The sequence below is a fragment of the Erythrolamprus reginae genome, chromosome 1, assembly GCF_031021105.1.
Source record: "Erythrolamprus reginae isolate rEryReg1 chromosome 1, rEryReg1.hap1, whole genome shotgun sequence".
NCBI classification, from domain to species: domain Eukaryota; kingdom Metazoa; phylum Chordata; class Lepidosauria; order Squamata; family Dipsadidae; genus Erythrolamprus; species Erythrolamprus reginae.
Window position 1 is genome coordinate 84,110,002 of NC_091950.1, and position 20,133 is coordinate 84,130,134.

The window sequence follows — 20,133 nt, forward strand, 5'->3', positions numbered from 1 at the left end:
TGAAGCGTAGACATCAAAGAGTTATTGTTAATGGCGAGTATTCTGAGCAGAGTCAGGTTACAAGCGGTGTGCCACAAGGGTCTATTCTGGGTCCTATTCTTTTTAATATGTTTGTGAGTGACATAGGGGAAGGTTTGGTAGGGAAGGTTTGCCTATTTGCCGATGACTCTAAAGTGTGCAATAGGGTTGATATTCCTGGAGGCGTCTGTAATATGGTAAATGATTTAGCTTTACTAGATAAATGGTCAAAGCAATGGAAACTGCAGTTTAATGTTTCCAAATGTAAAATAATGCACTTGGGGAAAAGGAATCCTCAATCTGAGTATTGTATTGTCAGTTCTGTGTTAGCAAATACTTCAAAAGAAAAGGATTTAGGGGTAGTGATTTCTGACAGTCTCAAAATGGGTGAACAGTGCAGTCAGGCAGTAGGGAAAGCAAGTAGGATGCTTGGCTGCATAGCTAGAGGTATAACAAGCAGGAAGAGGGAGATTATGGTCCCGCTATATAGAGTGCTGGTGAGACCACATTTGGAATACTGTGTTCAGTTCTGGAGACCTCATCTACAAAAAGATATTGACAAAATTGAACGGGTCCAAAGATGGACTACAAGAATGGTGGAAGGCCTTAAGCATAAAACGTATCAGGAAAGACTTAATGAACTCAATCTGTATAGTCTGGAGGACAGAAGGAAAAGGGGAGACATGATCGAAACATTTAAATATATTAAAGGGTTAAATAAGGTCCAGGAGGGAAGTGTTTTTAATAGGAAAGTATACACAAGAACAAGGGGACACAATCTGAAGTTAGTTGGGGGAAAGATCAAGAGCAACATGAGAAAATATTATTTTACTGAAAGAGTAGTAGATCCTTGGAACAAACTTCCAGCAGACGTGGTAGATAAATCCACAGTAACTGAATTTAAACATGCCTGGGATAAACATATATCCATCCTAAGATAAAATACAGAAAATAGTATAAGGGCAGACTCGATGGGCCATGAGGTCTTTTTCTGCCGTCAGACTTCTATGTTTCTATGTTTAGTATACTGGAAAGATAATGCCTTGAAAACCTAGAAAGCAACTGGTTCCTTTCTCTCTTCTACACAGTATAAATTCTTAGCTTTTTCTAGTCTCAGCTTCTGAAGAGGGGAATAAATTCTTTACTCCCCTCTTCAGTGAAATATTATTTGCTCCCTCTGCAAGATGAAAATATTGGCTGCTACTCCAACTCAGATGGGAGATAATACAAAAAGCTAGTGCTTACTTCAGAAATTTCATCTGATGTGTTTTCATCATTTTAAATTGGTTGAATGATAATTTTTCAGTTTTTCATGATCAATTTAAACCCATCAGGAGCAAATTGAGTGAAATTAAACAATTAAAACAATTAAAAGAACAAAAAAACTAAGAGTGAAGCAAACAAAAATTAACTCCAGCATTTAAATACTTGAAAGCAGAAGCTTTCAAATATATTTTGGACTTGTTTCAGATAGTTGTTGCTGGATCTATGGATGTAGCTTACTAAATGTTAAATACAATTCTTCTCAATCCATTGATCTTGTTTAACTTTTTTCAAAAAGTTTATTGACGCAACATACAGCAAGCAGCTAGAATGGCAACATATTTGGACTATGAGGCAAAGAAACTAGCTATTTCCAGATTTATTTTTTACAAAGTTTACAGAAGTTTAGAGAATGCCACTAAAATCCTCAAATGGCTAGACATGATGGGATTAAAAACACTATTTTTATTTCTAATAGAATAGAATAGAATAAAATTCTTTATTGGCCCAGTGTGATAGGATACACAAGGGATTTGTTTTTGGTGCATATGTTCGTAGTTGTACATAAAAGAAAATATACATTTGTCAAGAATCATGAGGTACAACACTTAATGATTTTCATAGGGATCAAGTAAGCAATCAGGAAACAATCAATATTAATAGAAATCTTAAGGATACGACCAACAAGTTAGTCATACAGTCATAAGTGGGAGGAGATGGGTGATAGGAATAATGAGATGAAAAGAAAAACTAGTAGTAATAGTAGTTCAGGCTTAGTAAATAGTTTGATAGTGTTGAGGGGATTATTTGTTTAGCAGTGATGGCATTCGGGAAAAAACTGTTCTTGTGTCTAGTTGTCTTGGTGTGCAGTGCTCTGTAGCGACGTTTTGAGGGTAGGATTTGAAAGAGTTTGACTTGGATGTGAGGGGTCAGTAAATATTTTCACAGCCTTTCTGACTTGTGCAGTATACAGGTCCTCAGTGGAAGGCAGGTTGGCAGCAATTGTTTTTTTCTGCAGTTTTGGTATCTCCTGAAGTGTGTGTCAGTCTTATTTGGTTGCAGAACCAAACCAGACAGTTATAGAGGTGCAGACAACAGACTCAATTATTCCTCTGTAGAACTCTATCAGCAGGTCCTTGAGCAGTTTGAGCTTCCTGAGTTGGCACAGAAAGAACATTCTTTGATAGTATTTAGCTTGTACATATTGTATCTCTGTCTTTTTGTCTATGAATTGTGTGTTTGTATTGTCTATATGTAAATAAAAATTATTTTTTAAAAATTCTTTAAAAAAATACTATTTAGCTTATGGATACAAACTGGGAAGGGGAAATTGTGATGATAATAATAAAGGTGATGCCTCTATTACCCCAGTCCTTTGTTTCTAATAAAGATTGCATAATATACTTTTTTAGGAGTACTTTTCTTACACAAAAACCTATTCCTTACATGCTGCATGATGATGATGTTCATCCATCGTGTTCAAAGAGGACCTTGACACCTAGTGGCAATGTGCCTGCCAAGTGGTTGGTAAGGCCTATATGGGCACGAAATGTTCTGCCACATATTGGGCAGACATGTGTGGGTACCATTGTCACAGCATTTGCAGCTCGGGCTTTGCAGAGTGCTCGCTTCTCTTCTGCTATGAATATTCTTCTGCCCTTAGATGTCTGGCAGTCTTGGTGAATCAGCATGCGCCAAGTTGGTCGATCTGGTTCCAAACCCTTGAATGAGGTCAAGTTGGCCATCTTTAAGCCAGTCACATGACCTTTAGGCCACCCTGGTCACATCATTGTCAAGCCATTCCCACCAGTCACATGGCTATCAAGCCACACCCACAAAATAAGCCATGCCCCACAGTGTGGTAGTAAAATTTTTTTGGCAGCCCTTCACTACCTGTGTAAGCAATCACAAAAGCAGAAATAAATAGAGCCCTCGGTGTTTTCTTTTTCCCCCCATGGGTGAACTATTTATTTATTTTTATTTTTTACTGACGAGGGAGATTATGATCCTGCTGTATAGAGCACTGGTGAGACCAAATGTACTGTGTTCAGTTCTGCAGACCTCACATACAAAAAAATATTGATAAAATTGAACAGGTCCAAAGACGGGCTACAAGAATGGTGGAAGGTCTTAAGTATAAAACGTATCAGGAAAGACTTAATGAACTCAATCTGTATAGTCTGCAAGACAGAAGGGAAAGGGGGGGACATGATCGAAACATTTAAATATGTTAAAGGGTTCAATAAGGTTCAGGAGGAAAGTGAACACAAGAACAAGGGGGCACAGTCTGAGGTTAGTTGGGGGAAAGATCAGAAGCAACATGAGAAAATATTATTTTACTGAAAGAGTAGTAGATGCTTGGAACAAACTTCCAGCAGACGTGGTTGATAAATCCACAGTAACTGAATTTAAACATGCCTGGGATAAACATATATCCATCCTATGATAAAATACAGGAAGTAGTATAAGGGCAGACTAGATAGATCATGAGGTCTTTTTCTGTCATCAATCTTCTATGTTTCTATTTGTTTTATCACGTATGTATTGGTGGTATTCAAAGGTACAACAACATTTATATACATAGTACTAGTAAAAGAGAAACATTAGGTCAGGAGACGGAAGGCACTCTGGTGCATTTATGCACACCCCTTACTGACCTCTTAGGAATCGAGAGAGGTCAACAGTGGATAGTCTAAGGCAGAGGTCTTCAAACTTGGCAACTTTAAGACGGGTGGACTTCCAACTCCCAGAATTCTCCAGTCAGCATTCTGGGAGTTGAAGTCCACCGGTCTTAAAGTTGCCAAGTTTGGGGACCTCTGGTCTAAGGGTAAAGTTTTGGGGGTTAGGTGATGATACTACAGAGTCAGATAGTGAGTTCCATGCATCAACTACGGTTACTAAAGTCGTATTTCCTGCAGTGAGTTTGGAGCGGTTTACTTTTAAGTTTGTATTTGTTGTGCGCTGGGGTGAACTCTGGCCCTTCTGCTTTTTTGGGGTGGGTGGGGGTGGAAGAGAGACAAACCTGGCTTTTATCAAGTCCCCCCCCCCCCTTTCTCTCCTGCAGTCAAAACTAAGAAAGACCGAGGCGAGGGCGTCGGATTTCACTTCCTGTCACCTGGCAGGAGTCCTTTGTCCCCGAATGCTACTTAAAGGGCCGGACGGCGCAGCGAACCAAGAGTTAACCGGAGGTTGAGTCGGGAAGGGCGCCACCCTCTCCGACGGCAGAGTAACCCGTGAGTCAGTTTCACCTGAAACTCTACAGGTGAGTAAAGGAAGCAAAACCGAAGGGAGGGGAAGGAAAAAAGGGGGGAAAGGAACTTGGAACCAAGATCCGGAAAGAAAGAGGGCCCGAGGCTCACAAGCGAGAGAGGCGCCCCACTCCATCCGCGGGGGCTGCCCCGAGAGCATCGGGTCGAGGCGCCGGGATCCCCAGCAACTAAGAGGTGCCTGCCGGACGTGGGGGACAGCGGAGAGCCTAGAAGGGCCCCGAAGAAGAGGAAGGCGGCAATTTGGGGGAAAGAGGCCTTTTCCTCGCAGTCCCAGCTGGAGTAAAAGTCCCGCGGGGAGGGGACGGAGGTTAAACGGCTCCTTGCGCGCGTTGGGAGCCTTTTCCTCGCCTCTCCGCTCGGCGGTCGCGGGGCGGATCTGTTCCCCCCCCCATTGTTTTGGACTCTTGAAAGGCCGTCGAACCGTTTGGGCCGAGATGGGCCGAAGTGGGAGCCGCCATCAGCCCGGCCTCTTAGTGACTTGGTTTTTTTTCACCGGCCTGGTGGTCGGTCAGGACCCAAACGGGGCAGGACCGTCGTTCGGGGAGAGGTGCCTCGCTCAGTTCACGGCCGGCTTCCCGGAGTTCGTGCTGGACACCAACGCCTCGGTGGACAACGGCGCCACTTTCCTGGGCTCGCCGCCGGTGGGGACCAAGCGCGATTGCGTCCGCGCCTGTTGCAAGAACCCCAGTTGTAACTTGGCCCTGGTGGAGCGGATCCCCGGGGAGGAGGAGGAAGAAGACTCGGAAGGCATTCAGGCCTGTTACCTCCTCGACTGCCTTTACGACCAAGCCTTGGTCTGCAGGTTTGCCAAGAAGGACGGCTTCCTCAACTATGCCAGACGGGAGGTTTACGACCAGTACGTGACCATGCGCAACAGAGGCAACAGCGGTAAGGAGGCCGGTGGCCCGCTTCTCTCAGCCGAGGGGGCCCGTCCGTTGGTTGGAGCCGAGAGTAGCTCCTGCTTGCAGTTAAACCCGGTCCGATTCGGTTAGGTTTGCTTTGCCTTGGTCTGCCGTGTTGAACCTGCCTGCTCTGGTAGCTTCTGGCTTAGGACAGCAAGATCTTTAAGGCCCCAAGTGGTCTGTCAATCTTGGTGGCCGCTGACCACAATTGTTAAAAAAATGCTAGGGCAGGTTCACACAATTTCCATTTGTAAACGTGAAAACATAAGACAACATTTTTCACTTAAAAAAATAAATACACTGCTCAAAAAAATAAAGGGAACACTTAAACAACAGAATATATAACTCCAAGTAAATCAAACTTCTGTGAAATCAAACTGTCCACTTAGGGAGCAACACTGATTGACAATCAATTTCACATGCTGTTGTGCAAATGGAATAATGCAAATGAAATATTCAATGAGAATATTTCATTCATTCAGATCTAGGATGTATTATTTGAGTGTTCCCTTTATTTTTTTGAGCAGTATACTTGCCCCATCTGTATCTCTAACAAGCAATGTCCAGATAACAACAGGTGGGTCCTAATTGATTGATTGATTGATTGATTGATTGATTGATTTATTAGATTTGTATGCGTCCCTCTCCGCAGACTGGCCTTGAGAAAAAGGATGCAATTTAACATTTCCCTCTGAACGTCAGACACAAGTTGCACAAATCTTTCGGAGAGGGGCGGCCTACAAATCTAATAAATTAAATTAAATTTAATTACATTTGTGTCAAGATTGGTACATCATTATAAGTTATTGTTATGTATTCCCATGGCTAGAGTTTGTCCTCAAATGAAGCTCTGTTTGCGTGCATGAATAAACGGAACTGGTCTTTAGGGTCCTCAAACTATGGGCATCTCTTGGTTATTTGGCATAATGTGGTGGGCATCAATTGATGATGGAAGAATGGAATTTTGGCATAATGTGACACCGGCCTCACAGTTCTCAAACTATACAAGAGGACATCCCAGTGAACTCACAGAGGTGTCACAGGACATTTTTCTACATAATAAATGGAACTGTTAGTTCACTACAGCAGTGATTTTCAACCTTTTTTGAGCTGCGGCACATTTTTTACATTTACAAAACCATGGGGCACATTGAGGGGGTGGGGCTAAAAAAAGTTTGGACAAAAAAATTCTCTCACTCTCTTCCTCCCTTTCGCTCTATTTCTCTCTTTCTCCCTCTTTCTCTCCCTTCCTTTTTTTTCTCTCTCCATCCCTCTTTCTTTCTCTCTTCCTTCCTTCCTCTTTTTTGCTCTCCCTCCCTCCCTCCCTCCCTCCCTCTATGTCTTTCTTTCTCCCACCTTCCCTCCCTCTCTTTCTCTCTTACTTTCTTTCTCTCTCTTGCTCTCTCTCTTGCTTTCTTTTTCTCTTGTTCTCTTTCTCTCTCTTGCTTTCTTTCTCTCTCTCTCTTTCTTTCTCTCTTGTTTTCTTTCTCTCTTTCTCTCTCTCTCTTGTTTTCTTTCTGTCTCTGAGTTTCGCGGCACACCTGACCATGTCTCGCGGCACACTAGTGTGCCACGGCACACTGGTTGAAAAACACTGCACTACAGTGTTCTGAGTGCCATGACACATAGTTTGGGAACTGCAAGATGTGCCATGAACCAAGAAAGTTCAGGAACCTTTACCCCAGCTATTAGTATGGTACAAGGTTGCCAACCACATGGTAGTCTTGACATGACTATTTGACCATTTGGCACTAAGGCAACAGTACAGAGGTGAGGGTGTTTTATTGAAGCAATGTAATGTAAATCAGAAACAAGGGTTAAATGAGTAAACTATGGAACAGTTAAATATGACTAAGGATATTTTGTGAGCATGATGTCTAAAATGATGTTAGACGCAATCAAATGATAAGATTAATGGCTATAAGTAATGAGACTTCCTTTTTCTAGATAGGCAAGATACTTCTGATACCAGTTGTTGGGTGACATGAATAGCAAAATATCTTGTTCTGGTTTGACATCTGAGTTTTTCATTGTGTAGCCTGAAAAATGGATGGTCTTCTAATCACAACATAGTGATAGATTGGTAGTAGATGTAATTAAATATCTATGATGATTCTCAGCCATCCAGATCGTGCCCAAAGATGCTTTTTCAAAAGGAAGCTGGACCTTAAAAAACAACAACCCTAAAGTCCAGTTGTCTTTTGAAAAATCATCTTTGGGATTGTAATTAAATTCTTTCTGATTCTATAAAAATACAAAATAATGGAGCAACAAGTTGATATGCCATTGCAAATTAAACCTAATGATTAATCCTATTTTTGTGTGACAGGTACTAGGGGAAAACTTTAGGGAATGTTACTTCCTTTTGGATTTTGATCATGAACATTAAAAGCCTCTCTTTGATCCTGTTGGAAGCAGAATAATGAACCTGATGGAATTTGGTCTAATAAAGAAAGGAAATTATTGTCAGAAATTGATTTGGGTGGGGAGGTACGTTAGACATCATTTGTAGGCTAGCGCCGATCCTTTTTCCTTGGAAAAGGGCAATAGTGCACATTTGTTTTACTTAAGATTCAAACCACTCATTTCCCTGTAAAGATTGTTATTTGCAGGGTGAAAATTGGATTTCTAACAGTTGTAGAACATCTGTAGAATACCAAGTTGTAGAAGACTGGTAAAAATCCATTCTAAATTCCCATTTGGATATCTGCAGAGAAGGGTGAACAATAACAAAATGGTGATTATGATCTGGGCAATTGAAGTCTTGCCCCTTTTTTCTGTGTGCAACGCATACAACATATGTTAAAACAAAATGGGTCTTCGATTACCTGGTTATATCTGCTATTTTGATGTTGGTTACTATTCCCAATACCCCTGTGATTCTGTTTGATTAGAAAACATGCACAAGGAAGAAATATACCAGAACAAAAGTACTATTATGTTGGCAAATGGTTCTAAACAGAGTCATTTGGTGTAGTGGTGAAGGTGTTGGCTTAAAACCCAGGAGATTGTGAGTTCCAGGCTTTATTAGGTATATTCATTGCTGATGAGAGAGATAGATCGAAGATAGATAGATAGATAGATAGATAGATAGATGTGTGTGTGTGTGTATACACACATACATATACAAGAGTTGAAAATCTAATAATAATGAAATATTTTCTGCATACCTTCAGCCATCCTATGATTTTTATGTTATTACATTATTGTTTTGTAGTGGTATGCTTTAATTTTGGGGACGTTCTTTCTTCTAAATGCTACATACTGTATTGAGACTGCTAGCCAGGTGGTGGCCTGAACCAGGGGTGTTTAGTTCCTTTCTTTTTGTTCAGAGTTTGAATATTTTGGTGTGTCTTGGGTGCTCTTCAGTCCTTTTCACAAGGGCTACAGTTTGTGTGTGTAATTGATCCCATTAAATAATAATGGTGCATACCTGCATCAAATTACATTTGTTCTCATGCAGGCTTTTGAATAATTGCTGATCTTGTTAGTGTTCTTAAAAACTGTCACAAAGGTAACACAATGTTGGTCACTCAGTCATATGTCAGCGTTAAAAATCAAGCTAAACTTGTATTGAGGCCAGTGTTACATAAGAATGTAAGAGCCATGATGAATCAAGCAAAAGCCCATCGAGTCCAGCATTCTGTGTCACACAAGGGCCCACCAATTGTCCATGGGGATTTTGAGCAGAAAGAGAAGGCAAGACCCTCCCTTTCCCCTGACCCCCAACAAATGGAGTTCTAGGAGATTGCTGTGGATGATCAGACATAGGAAAATATTCTCCCTGCAAAAAGGCATACATAAACTATCATAAGGAGTGATATTTGACCTAGGTCAGTATTGTAGCCCTACCAGCCTGTAGTTGCTGTAAAGTGTGGTTCTTCAACAATTCTATACTAAGCACTACATTGCTAGATCTAGTAAAATTGAAATTACATTTATTTGTTGAATATTAAGTCTTTCTAAAAATGGTGGCACTTTTGATGAACATTCATTAAACTTCTGTTTTCACCACATTTAAATGTGTGCATTTTAATCTAAGTTTTCATCTTTCAATACCATAACATTAGCTGTTTGAAAATTTCTAGACGATTTAAGAATCTGAAATACAAATGCAATTTCTACACGCAACACAAATGTAAAGAACAGATGTTTGGTAATTGTTAAATCATATACGCTGTATAAACTTATGTACCATTGCATGTCATGATAGCGGTATTTGTTAACATTCAGTCAACAAAATTTCCATAAAATCTTCATTGTTATTTAGTCAACCTTAAAATTAATATTCAGATGCACTTTCTCCTATTGTAAATAATTTCATTATTACCTACCTGTAAGTAAGCTTCTCTGGTTTATTATTATGTTATAATTAGCCAGGCAATTCTTTTTAAAAAGTTGGTTTCCTATACTTTAGCCCATGCTTAGTGATTCTCAACCTTTCTAATGCCGCAACCCCTTAATACATTTCCTCATGTTGTGGTGACCCCCAACCATAAGTCTAGCACTAATTCTCCCAACAGAGTTTTAAGCTGATTGGCAGGAAGGTCAGAGGGACACCCCCACTGTAAACACCTGATTGGTTGGATTGTAAAAATATGTTCCAAGGCGCCAGAGTAGAAGCTTTAGTTCCTAGCACCATTGGAAATTTGTCTTTTTCCATGATCTTAGGTGACCCTTGTGAAACGGTCGCTTGACCTCCCCCTAAAGGGGTCCCGACTCCCAGGCTGAGAACCACTTTTAGATAATTGTCTTTACTTTTCTCTGTAACCAAATCAATTTGATTCCTGATTTATTTCTGGGGAAGATCTGTCCAATTAGGGAAAAAAGGTGTTTGAGTAAAGAACTATGATACATATGACTTTCCATTTGTTTTAAGGTAATGTTCTTGCTTCTCATGAATCTGTCTAAGTATACAAAAATCATACATAATGTGAGGCATGGCTCTCAGTTTGATGGCATCTAGATGAAACAATACTATTCCTCCTTGGTGCCTGCTTCTCATTTTTGATCAGTTTCCAGGCAGACCATGGATTTATGTCTTCATCAGTTTTCAATTTGTTGATCTTTCTTGTTCTATATTTAGTTTTAACTTTGTACTTGTTTTAGCTGCCTTGGAATGGCAGAAGGATGAAAGATGAATCAATCATATTTGGGAAGGAAAGGCATTGCCCTTGGATTGTAGCCAGAGAATATATGATTTTTTTAGCTCTGACATATGGTGAACTGGGTCAGGAGGTGGGGAATAATGTAGAAAGTAAGTGGTTTGTTTGAACAGGATAAATGAGAGCATCATGAGTTCATTTGTTGGAGGTAGAATTAACAAAACTTCTGAACAGTAAGGTGATTTTATTTACCTGGTTGAGATTTTGGCATTACCGGTAGCCCCCCCCCCCCCCCCCTCCGGTTTTCATAGAACTTTTAGAGACATTTGATCTGTTCCAAGTTTTAAAGCATAGGTGTTAATCACATTCATGCTACAGATATCAAATTGCATTCTGGTAATTGTCTTGGGAATGCTTGGGGTAAGTTGGGAACACATTTCTGTACTTTGAGTTACAGCTTTTTCTAACAATCATAGCTTACAGTATTTGAGAATATAGGTAATCCTTATTTAGTGACTACAATTGGGATGGGCAGGAGGTGAAATTGTTAATTTTTTATTTCCTGTCTACAAATTGTTAAAAGTCTATGTATCAATTGCCACACAGTCATCTAGCAAAGAAAGGCTCCTAGCCATTAATTTTTGCCAAGGGTATATTTTACCGAAGCTTAAACGGTTACAGAAGTAGTGTAAGCTGAATTTGACTTTTTCTATGCAAACAATACAAAGTACAGTAATTTTTTCTTTCTCCCTTCTCCGGCCATTTCCCAGTTATCTGTAAATGTCCAGTTAAATCAGGGATTCTCAAACTTTTAAAACATGGAGCCGATTCACAGTCCCTCAGACTGTTGGGGGGACGGACCGGCTGGGTGAACATGGCTAGGTGGTCATGTGACTGGGTGGGTGTGATTAGGTGGTCATATTCTCACTTCCTTTGCATGTGGTCAGGTGGAGCAAAACCAGGAAGCAGATACAGTAGAATAGAAAGCAGTGGTAAGAAGTCGGAGGGATCATGGGCCTGGCCAGAGCACCCTTAGGTAGTTGCTGCCTTTAGCTGCCATTAAGAATGCTGTCCATTTCTTGGATACATATAATATTCAACTGATATTTGGGTGAATTTTTGCTGGTGGCAACAAGGATGTTTGATCGCTCACCATCAAGCATTGTTTCCAATTATAGTATCTAAATAAAATAAAATAAATGTCAAAATGCCATGTAGGGCAATTTATTTTAAAATATTAAATGGGGACAGAGTACGGCATTGCTTGGTAATCTGGGTGGCAGTTACAATTCAAGGTGGAAGAATGTCTGGATGACCTCATTTAGAAACCTGGGGCCCTGGGAGTTTTCTTATTATACTACTTCCAAAAATTACAATGTTTTTCGGCGTATAAGATACATTTCCTGCCCAAAACAGGGTGAAATTTTGAGTGTGTCTTGTACAGTGAATGTAGCCCCTCCCATCCAACGGCCCCCACACTTCGGCCATTTTGTTTTAGACCTGTTCCAAGCTGCGGGGATTGCCACAGCACATTGCCGCCACCTTGCCTTGTGTTTTTGGCCTATACATTGTGTTTTCAGCTCTGAATGCTCCATTTTAGACCTGTTCCAGGCTGTGGGGATCACCACAATACATTGCCGCCAATCTCTGCCTCCGTGTGTTGCATTTTCAGCCTCCACATATCGCATTTTTGGTCTCTGCATGACCTAGTTTTTTGGCCTCCATGCATCATGCATTTGGGCAGTTCCAGGAGGTGGAGATCAGTGGTGGAGATCAGTGGTGGTAATCCCCACCACCTGGAACAGCCCCAAAATGCGACACACAGGGGCCAAAAACTGGGTGTGCAGAGGCCGAAAATGTGACATGTGGAGGCTGAAAACATGACACACTAAGGCTGCAACCGGCGGCAATGTACTGTGGCAATCCCCACAGCTTGGAATGGATCTAAAATTGAGTGTTCGGAGACTGAAAACGCAATGCGTGGAGGCCAAAAACGCAAGGCCCGAAAGTGGCAATCCCTGCAGCCTGGAACAGCTGATTGGGGTTTTTCCAGGAGGCTGATCCACCCACCAATCAGTTGCTCATGCTGATTCAAGCTGCCATAATGTACTGAAGCTGGCCAGGTTGTTTACTATTTGCTGCAAGGACGCTAGACAGATGAATACTGATGGATGTGGGTAGGCAGAGGCAGGGGTTTTTTCCTTGTTTTTCTCCCAAAAACTAATCTGCGATTTATACTGCGAAAAATATGATAGTGATGGAAAATATTAGACTAAATTCTTAGTTGACTTTATGTCTTATGCTTACGATAGATAGATAGATAGATAGATAGATAGATAGATAGATAGATAGATAGATAGATAGATAACAGATTTGGATGGAGGGGCTTCTGCTATGCAATTTCCAGATTGCAGAATAATCTAACATCAGTTATATTGTATATGCATCTTTTTTATTGCATTATAAAGTAACTGCAGACTTCTGATATGTATTGGGAATCATCATATGAAAAGGGGAGTAATATTGAATCATTTTCTTTCAAGTCATTTTTGTCTTCATGTTTTGTCCCAGCAATTTCAAAGTACTGTATTTTTCGGAGTATAAGATGCACCCTTTCCTCCCCTAAAAGAGGGTGGAAATGTCGATGCATCTTATTCAACGAATACAGCCATTTTTTTGGGCCGCTCCTGCATCCTGTTTTTGTGAAAAGTGGCTCCATTTTTCACAAAAATGGGGAGGACAAGAGGGTCTGGGAAGCCTGCATAGAACTCCTGGGGATTGGTGGTAGGCAAAAATACCCCAATTTTTGTGAAAAAACGAGCAAAAAACAGTCCATTTTTTTTTTCAAAACGGTGTTTTTGCCCTCTAATTGTCCCTCTAGCAGAGTAGATTGTAAAAGAATTGTTCCAAAAGATCATTGATTTCATTCCTTGTTAACAAGGGGTTTTTGATTGCCTATCCTCTTATGAATATGAATTACATCAGAATTTGCAAGGTAAGATTCATCTGTTTGTCAATGTAGGATGGATAGGTGGTGGTTTGGTGAGGTATTTCCTTCCTGTCCTTGCTTTTCAAAACAGCCCCCTTTTGCAGTTAAAATAATATTTGCCCCTCTCCAATCCCCTGATACCTATGTCTTTATATGTCTAATTACAAGGATGGAACCATGAATGGAGGAGCAGCTTTGTTGGCCAAGGAAAGGGAAGGAAAATTTTAATTGGTGCCACCAGCTTCCATCACAGTGGGATGAAATAGAGAGAGATCCCAGAGCTCACTTTATATCATAAAGTAAATGAGGAGATTGATTGGAAAATGTTTTTGGCATCAAATATTTTAAAAGAATTATTGATAATAGCAGGCTGATGTAGACTGATGTAGAAACTCCAGCTTGTAAATATGCATTGGCCCTTCTCGATGTCTTCATACTTATCTATGTGAAAAGTCAACTCTCTAATTTCTTAACTGCCTCTTTTTTTCTTAAATAGTGCATTTCTTCTCATTTCACAATGAGAAAACAATGTAGGAGAAAAGCGGGGAGAAAATGGGCAATTTGTCTAGATGTGGGTTAGTAAAACTTAAAAATGCTTAGATTGTGATATAGTGATATTGGAAAAGAAATATATCAATATAGCCTGAGATGGCATTTTACTTCCTCTTTAGTTACCTTGTAGGTCAAGCGTTCCAACTGGTATGTTTAATGTGATTTCTGAGCCCTGCCCTGTTTTGGTGGTAAAAACCTTCACTTGCTTGGTATGTCCTAATTGTAAATGGATCACAAAGCACTGGCAACATTTCCTCATCCAAATTATTTTTTATATTTGCTGTCAAATATAAAAGACGAAACCATCATATTTTTCCAATAATTGCTCAAGAGTTGTTTATGTATCTGGATAAAATTGGAATTCCTGCATCAAAGTAAAGTGAATGTACCAAGAGTGGGGAAGAAGACAGAAGTAAGCTTTATATGTAGATTCAAAAAGATAGTGTTCCCCTTCTCCTCAAAAAAGAAACTTGAATTTTGGAATTTCTACACTTTTTTTTCTGTTTAAAGTGGATGTATGGGAGCAAAGCAAAAAACAGATCAAGTTTATGTAAACAGAGTAGAAAGGGAAGCAACAGAGTTTTTGCTCAAAGTGAAACAGGGTTGGTTTTTCTTTTCTTTTCCTGCCAAATGTTGCTTCTACAATAATTAATCCATGAGGAAAATGTAAATTTGGACTACTGTGTACAGTTCTGGTCACCGCACCTCAAGAAGGATATAATGGAACTGGAAAAAAGGGTAACAAGAATGATCAAGGGAATAGAACATCTCCCTTATGAAACCAGGTTGCAATGCCTTGGTCTCTTCAGCCTTGAAAGACGGCATTTAAGAGGTGACTTGATCGAAGTGTATAAAATCATTCATGGGGTAGAAAAGGTGGGTAGAGAAAAATTCTTTTCTCTATCACACAGTACTAGGACGAGGGGGCACTCCATGAAGCTCATAGGTAAGAAAGCGAGGACAAATAAAAGGACATTTATTTATTAATTGATTGGATTTGTATGCCGCCCCTCTCCGTGGACTTGGGGCGGCTCACAGCATGTCCATAAAATAATATACAATTTACAATTGGATCCAATTAATATAAATAATTAACTAAAACATTATAAAAACTAAGTATCATAGTCAGCCAGAAGGTCATTGGTTTATGGCAGGATTAGACAGATTCATGGATGCCGAGTGTATCGGTGGTTATTGAAACGGATGTCCATGTGCCGCCTCTATGTTGGTTGAAGCTGGCAGGATTCCCTTGGGTACTATTTGTTGGGGGTCAAGATAAAAGGAGGGTTTTGCCTTCTCTTTCTGCTCAAGATCCCCATGGGCGACTGTGTGACACGGAAAGATGGACTCAATGGGCTTTGGCCCAATTCAGCATGGCTCTTCTTATGTTCTTATGTACCACTGTTCCTATCCTGGGGTGGTAGAGCAAGCATGGATTTGGATCTGATCTATGGACTGTTGAGTGAGGAAGGTAATCTGGGCCTATCAGCAACCAATTCGCAGCTTCCTCTATTGAAGAAATACAACAAGAACAGGAACCTGATATAGTAAATGGAGTTTTCTGTGAGTTACTGAGGGCCCTGAAGCAGCTATCAATGCTACCCTGCTTAAAAAGCAGTACAACACTCATTTGATTCCTAAGCTTGGTTTATTACACCATCTTAAGCCATCATGTCTCCACACTCAAAATCTACTAGCAGCTAAGAGTTGTTTTCCTATTGGCTGTCCATTGACAATTTAGCTGGCGGGAAAATTACAGCTCTGCTATTGGCTACCAGTTTTGATAGCCATCATATAAACTTCTGGTTTGCCCATTGTGTTGTTTTTTGCACTCTGGAGCTTCAGGTGGCCTCCCTGAACCCTCCAGAGAGCAAAAAAAAAAGGACAACAGCAAACCAAAATTGTGTTTTCCTGAACTTCCGGTTTGCCTGGGCATTTTTTCACCTACCAGGCTTTAGAAAGGCCTGTGCGCATGTGCGGGGGACAGTGCACGGGGGTTGCGCATGTGGGGGGGCGGAGGGAAGGGGGTGTGGGCACATGCATAGATATGTACACTCCCTTTTGGCACACGAACCAAAAAAGGTTCTCCATCACTGCCCTAAAGCAGTGTTTCCCAACCTTGGCAACTTGAAGACATTTGGACTTCAACTCCCAGGATTCCCCAGCCAGCGAATGCTGGCTGGGGAATCCTGGGAGTTGAAGTCCAAATATCTTCAAGTTGCCAAGGTTGGGAAACCCTGCCCTAAAGGCTGTCAGTTTGATATAACTGCTAAATTAGGAGCTTATGTTCAAGACGATTTTGACTCCAAAGTATGGCAGAGCTGAAGTCATTTTGTGGTGTGCATTTGTTTTTGTTCCTTCCCATTTTCATAAACAACTTCCTGGAAAGTTGCTCAGTTCCTCTTTTTCTTTTCCTCTTTTGGGGCAAAGGAGAGCACTATCTCTTTGAATAATATTTTCAGAACCACTCATTAATGTGCGGGGGATTCGATTCCCAAATTCTTCAACCAGTATGTGCAGTAGCTACTTCTGAAAATTCTGGGAGAGGAAATTCACAGAGTGTGTTGGGGGTCCCTTCACTATCCCCATGCATTGATCGAGTAGCAACAGGATTTCATTAGAGCTGGATTGAAAAAGGAAGACCTGCATATTTATACATACTGAAAATGTGCTCTTTAACCAGAGCCAGTTTGATGTATGGGACTTGTCCAGTTTGACCAGACTACTTACGGATCCGCCTTCTACCTAATACTTCCTAATGACCAATAAGGGCCCACAGAGTTGGCCTTTTCCAGGTCCCGTCCTCCAAACAATGTTGGTTGGCGGGACTTCAGGAAGGGCCTTCTCTGTGGCGGCTCCAATGCTTTGAAATCAACTGCCTCTGAAGATCCGTGTTATCCCCACCCTACTGGTCTTCCAGAAGGCAGTGAAGACTTGGCTTTTCTAGCGGGCCTGGGACCATAAATGAGTGAGAGCATTTTAGGGTTATATAATGTATTTTACACTGTTTTATTGTATTTATTGTTCCTATTTATTCTATATTGTTGGTATTTATTGTCATTACTGTAAGCTGCCCAGAGTCCAATTGGAGTTGGGAAGCAGATAAAACCCATAAGTAAGTAAGGAATAAGTTAGTTGCCAGGAACAAACACTGACTTAAAGTGTGGGCGCATGGAAACACACACCATCTGATCATTTGCCATCATATCACCTGATCATGTTCAGTAACTTGGAGAAGCAGGGTAGATTTCTATGGGATCATATCACACAGCTGCCAAGTAAAATTCCTCTATGGTTACTTTTTGGCTGAGCAATACTGCTCCAGTACCTCCACCTGGAATGTCTCTGGAGATGGGAAGGAGGGGAACCATTGTGAATCATCAGATCCGGTAGTCGGTTCTAAAACTAGTTGCAGAAGCGTCCTGGGTGGGTGGGCGGAGTCTCCTGCCGCTATTGGTTCGCAGAATTGGAACAGACCAGTGTTTTTAATAGGAAAGTGAACACAAGAACAAGGGGACACAATCTGAAGTTAGTTGGGGGAAAGATCAAAAGAAACATGAGAAAATATTATTTTACTGAAAGAGTAGTAGATCCTTGGAACAAACTTCCAGCAGACGTGGTTGGTAAATCCACAGTAACTGAATTTAAACATGCCTGGGATAAACATATATATCCATTGTAAGATAAAATACAGGAAATAGTATAAGGGCAGACTCGATGGACCATGAGGTCTTTTTCTGCCGTCAGTCTTCTATGTTTCTATGTTTCTAAACTGAGAGCAACCTACCATTAATCAGATCCCAATCCACTGTGCTGTTTCAAATGATCTGAAGGATTATTATATCAAATATCATATATTTTTCCACTTATATAGCTAATCAAACACTGTTCTCCACAATATTTTACCTGAGAAAAAAATATTTACAGATTGAGCAAGAATGTTCACATTCTTCGGAGCCAGGCGTTAGCCTTTTCAGTTGCTGCAGTCAAGTCAGACCGTGGTAGCCATGATTTCACATTCAGATCAAATGAATGTGCCTTTGAAGTGCCTTATGACAGAGGTCTCCAACCTTGGCAAGTTTAAGACTTGTGGACTTCAGCTCCCAGAGTTCCTCAGCCAACAAAGCGGTTGGCAGTTGACGTCTACAACTCTTGAAGTTGCCAAAATTGGAGACCCCTGCCTTATGCAACTGTCGAAGTGATGTCTTGGAAATTCCACCTATCCTCCAACTACTTGGAAAATCTCAGATGCTGCCACTACTTTTTGATAGGTAGATGTCAGGGTTGCAGATTTTGGTCACTATTGTTTCAAAACTTGCAATCCTTTGCATTTCATTCAGGCTGTTTAATTTGATTATATCACAATAGTTTTTGAAAAGCCACTAGTTCAGAACACCTAATGCATGTTTTACAACATTTTACTGTGATTTAGTGAAGAAATTTTACACTATTGCAATAATTAAGAGGTCTCCTAATGAAACCTGCCAACAATTTTGCCTTTAAAAGAAATAGCTTTCTTTGGAAGGGAAATGAAGTAACATAGTTTACTGGGGTAAACATTGGAAAGCCTTTTTTTCTCTCTCTTTAAAAAAATATGTATTTTTTTTTTCAGAAGACAGGTCAATTGCACAATAAAGCCTTGTGCTTAAAAGCATTCAAGCAGAACTAACCTTGTGAGTGTTTAATGAAAGTACTTAAAACCCACTGGGAACTAATTATTTTTGCTAAGAGCCAAAGCAGGAAGAAATTGGATAGTTTCATAACGCTAAACTTAGATCTGCATTTATGATATTCATAAACATGTGTTGAAGTGTGCAGTTGGCAAAGGTACCATTCTCTAATTTATCATAGAGAAAATTTGTGCTGCCCTAGTTTTGGTGGAAGAAACATTTTATACAGGTATAGAGAAAAGGTGTAACAATAGGAAGAACTTAACAGGTCTTTATGATTATAGGTCTCAGTGAATTATTGTAGGTCATTATTTATATAAAACCTGATCTAATTCTAAAGTGTAATTTGTTTTCTATTTATAGAACAAAGCTTTATAGGGATCCCACATAGCTTGATTGGTGGAATTCTGTAGCAGAAGCTCTTTGGAATAAGAATAGTCCAGAGTTTCCCATCACTTGAAGATTTTAAATACTTCCATTTTAAATTTACAATTTAAATATTTGTAGGTTTTGAAGTGGCTTTAATTTGCCTTTTAATATGGTTAGCCACCTTTAATGTTTTACAGTATTGTCCTAAGAACAGCTATTTTCATTGCATAGGAAACTGAACTAGAATAATGGAAGTTGGGTCTGATATGTGTATGATGTTTTATATCTCTGAAATACTTGAAAAGGTAGAGATTTCTCCCCTCCCCTCCTGCAGTTATATAGCCGGATAAGCTGTTTAATGATTAGCAGAGTTAACGTATTATAAAAACAAAACAATTACAATAAGCAAAGTATTTTAAGATTACTTGTTATGAGCAACATTTTTGGTAGAAGAGTCATATTTGACATTCCTTGGAGGAAAGTTACCGTATAATACAGTAGAAAATTGTCTAGTTAAAATTTCCAGGCAATCATCAGGGAAATTTGTGGATGAGGTCAGATATACTGAAGTCTGGACAATAGCATATTTCCTGATTGGCTAGGGAAAATAATTAATTGCATAATTTTTCCAGTCAGCCTCCTACCTATAGCATGTTAAACAGTGATGAAATCCAATTTTTAAAAAACTACCGGTTCTGTGGATGTGGCTTGGTGGGCATGGTAGGAGAAGGATACTGCAGAATCTCCATTCCCACCCTACTGTGCGGCCACACAGAGGTGGTATTTGCTGGTTCTCCAAATTATTCAAAATTTCCACTACTAGTTCTCCAGAACCTGCTGAATTTCATTCCTGATGTTAAAGCTCTTTTTGGAAGTTTATGGGAAACAATTCTCTGAGAGATGGTTCCATACAAATGCCAAGTAATTGTGCTTGTCATAATAATCCTACCAAAAACTTCCCTAAATATTATCATACTGTTTAGCTCTTGAAACACC

The 20,133-nt window shown here is 40.2% G+C and overlaps 1 protein-coding gene across 1 annotated transcript in view; it reads left to right on the forward strand.

Moving 5' to 3' along the window:
- Window positions 1–4,341: 4,341 nt before the first annotated feature.
- The window catches only part of SPINT1 (serine peptidase inhibitor, Kunitz type 1), a 37,953-nt gene continuing 22,161 nt past the window's right edge, over window positions 4,342–20,133 (forward strand). Inside the window, exon 1 of the mRNA XM_070757046.1 lies at window positions 4,342–5,438. Within this exon, the coding sequence (XP_070613147.1) occupies window positions 4,985–5,438 (454 nt within the window). The 5' untranslated portion in view covers window positions 4,342–4,984. The remainder of the gene's footprint in view (window positions 5,439–20,133) is intronic.